Genomic DNA, 2,099 nt, shown 5'->3' on the forward strand with positions numbered 1-2,099 from the left:
GGGTCCTCCGGAGGACCCGGCCTGTCGTTTTGGACACAGCCATTGCCTTCCTGCTACGTAAGCAGACACAAAGCATTGTGGGAAATCAGAACCGTGACCCAAAGCAACAGTCAGCAGGATGTATACCTTCACAATAAGTGTGTTTATCTGGGAGGGGTGCTGTTGGATAGATCACATGTTGTGATTCATTGACAGTCATACCTYCTRCTGTTCAACATAATGATGACTGGTAGATAATTAGTTATTAGCGGTACTGCATTTTAATTTTAGAAAGTGCAAATCTGCTTATGAATTATAAAAGGTAGTAAGACTGCAAAAGCGCAAACGCAATATTTAGGTCCGCAATTAGCGGATTTGCCCTTTATCGGGCTGGTGCCCACCACTGCAATTTAACCAATGCTGTCTTAGTGTGGTTTATTTTTATAAACGATCATCTTTATTACATCTGACTGGTTTCAGTGTTTTCCTCATTTGTTCTGTTGCCTTCTGTGTGTCCTGCCATGCTCAGCCTTTCTCCCCTCACCCAGTAGTTTTCTATAGTTAGTCCAGGGGCAGAGCAAGACTTTTTGCAAGGGGTGGCCAACAAACTGCCCTAGCTTTAAAAGATTCAAGATGACTACCACAGCCAATTTAAAAGGGCTCGAACTCTAACTGTTTTAAGATATAGTGAGTAGAATTTTTGTGATCATAGCAATGAATAACAAAATAAAACATGCTGAATGCTTATCACATTTTCAAGCTAACTGCTAATGGTAATTTTAGAAAGAGCTATATTTCAGCAATTTTTAAACAAACAAAATAAACAAAATAAAACTGAAAATTAGTATAGTATTAGCTGAAAACATTTTTTCCAAAATCTAAACACTAATAAAAAATTCAAGCTGGCCATCACAGCTGACTTTAAATGATTACCATTCAGCCATTTTAAGACTTATTTAGCTGAAATTTGTTGTGGTGTAGCCAAGAATGACTGCTAGTTCCAATTTAAATTGACCTCTAATGCTAATTTTGCAAAAGGTAGTAATTCAGACATTAAAACACAAATGCAAATGCATGTAGTAGTAGCCAAGAACAATCTTTAACAAAATCTGAGTGCAAGTTTATATAACTCACTTTATTTTCTTTAGAATTCTTGAGCTGAAGCTTGGTCATGTGGTAGCCTTAAGCAATCCCTTTGATATGTTGAAATCTCAATTTTAAGCTAAGAGCTAATGCTAATATGAGAAAAATACATACATTAGCCAGTTTTCAGTCTTCAGCTCAGCTGCAGTCGAGCATTGCTGTGCTTCATGTTTTCAGGTCAAATCTTTATTTTGTGTTTGTTACCTTACAGGACGTTACTGCATCATGCTTTTAGGAAAAAGTCAACTCATGAAGACACAACTCAGCAACTTTATCACGACAAAAATTTCCAAGTCTTCAAGTTCAGGCGAGCCGGTCAAAGAGGGTCTATGGAATGGAAAATTCTTATTTGTGGTGGAAGCTCCAGAAAGTCTGTCTCCAAGAGTCATGAGAGAAGAACTGAAAAAGTGCATAAGCCTTTGTCCTTCTGGACCAAATGTTCTGCTGCTGTTAGTGAAGCCCTCAGACTTCACAGAGAAGGACAGACACACACTGAGGTCCACACTGAGTCTGTTTGGTAAAAAGGCTTTCAAGCACTCAATGGTCATCATGACACAAGAAGGAAAACACACAAGTTTCTCTGTGAATTCACTCATCACAGAATGTGAGGGAAGACAATACAACACATTTGGAAATGACCACAGAGGGTTGATGGAAAAGATCGAGGGCATTGTGACAAAAACCAGAGGTGCCATCCTGACCATCAAAGATCAGTCAGCAGAACCAAAGTCTGATCAGATGAGACCAGCGTTAAACCTGGTTCTGGTTGGGAGCAGAAGACCACAGAAGACTTCAGCAGCTGAAGCTATATTAGATCAGACAGATCTTCCTCCAGCCTCCAGCCCATCAGAGTGGGTTAAACATGAGGCAGAGGTGTGTGGACGTCAGGTTTCTGTGCTACAGATGCCTCCTCTGTACGACAAACCACCTGAGGAAGTGATGGAGGAAACCCTCAGGTGTGTCTCCCTCTGTGATCC

At 40.2% G+C, this 2,099-nt stretch overlaps 1 protein-coding gene across 1 annotated transcript in view; it reads left to right on the top strand.

Moving 5' to 3' along the window:
- Positions 1-2,099, top strand: part of LOC106531470 (kinesin heavy chain) — a 24,664-nt gene that overhangs the window by 19,960 nt on the left and 2,605 nt on the right. Inside the window, exon 4 of the mRNA XM_014027347.1 lies at positions 1,334-2,078. Within this exon, the coding sequence (XP_013882801.1) occupies positions 1,334-2,078 (745 nt within the window). The remainder of the gene's footprint in view (positions 1-1,333; positions 2,079-2,099) is intronic.

This window comes from Austrofundulus limnaeus, unplaced genomic scaffold (assembly GCF_001266775.1).
Source record: "Austrofundulus limnaeus strain Quisiro unplaced genomic scaffold, Austrofundulus_limnaeus-1.0 Scaffold639, whole genome shotgun sequence".
Taxonomy (NCBI): Eukaryota; Metazoa; Chordata; class Actinopteri; order Cyprinodontiformes; family Rivulidae; genus Austrofundulus; species Austrofundulus limnaeus.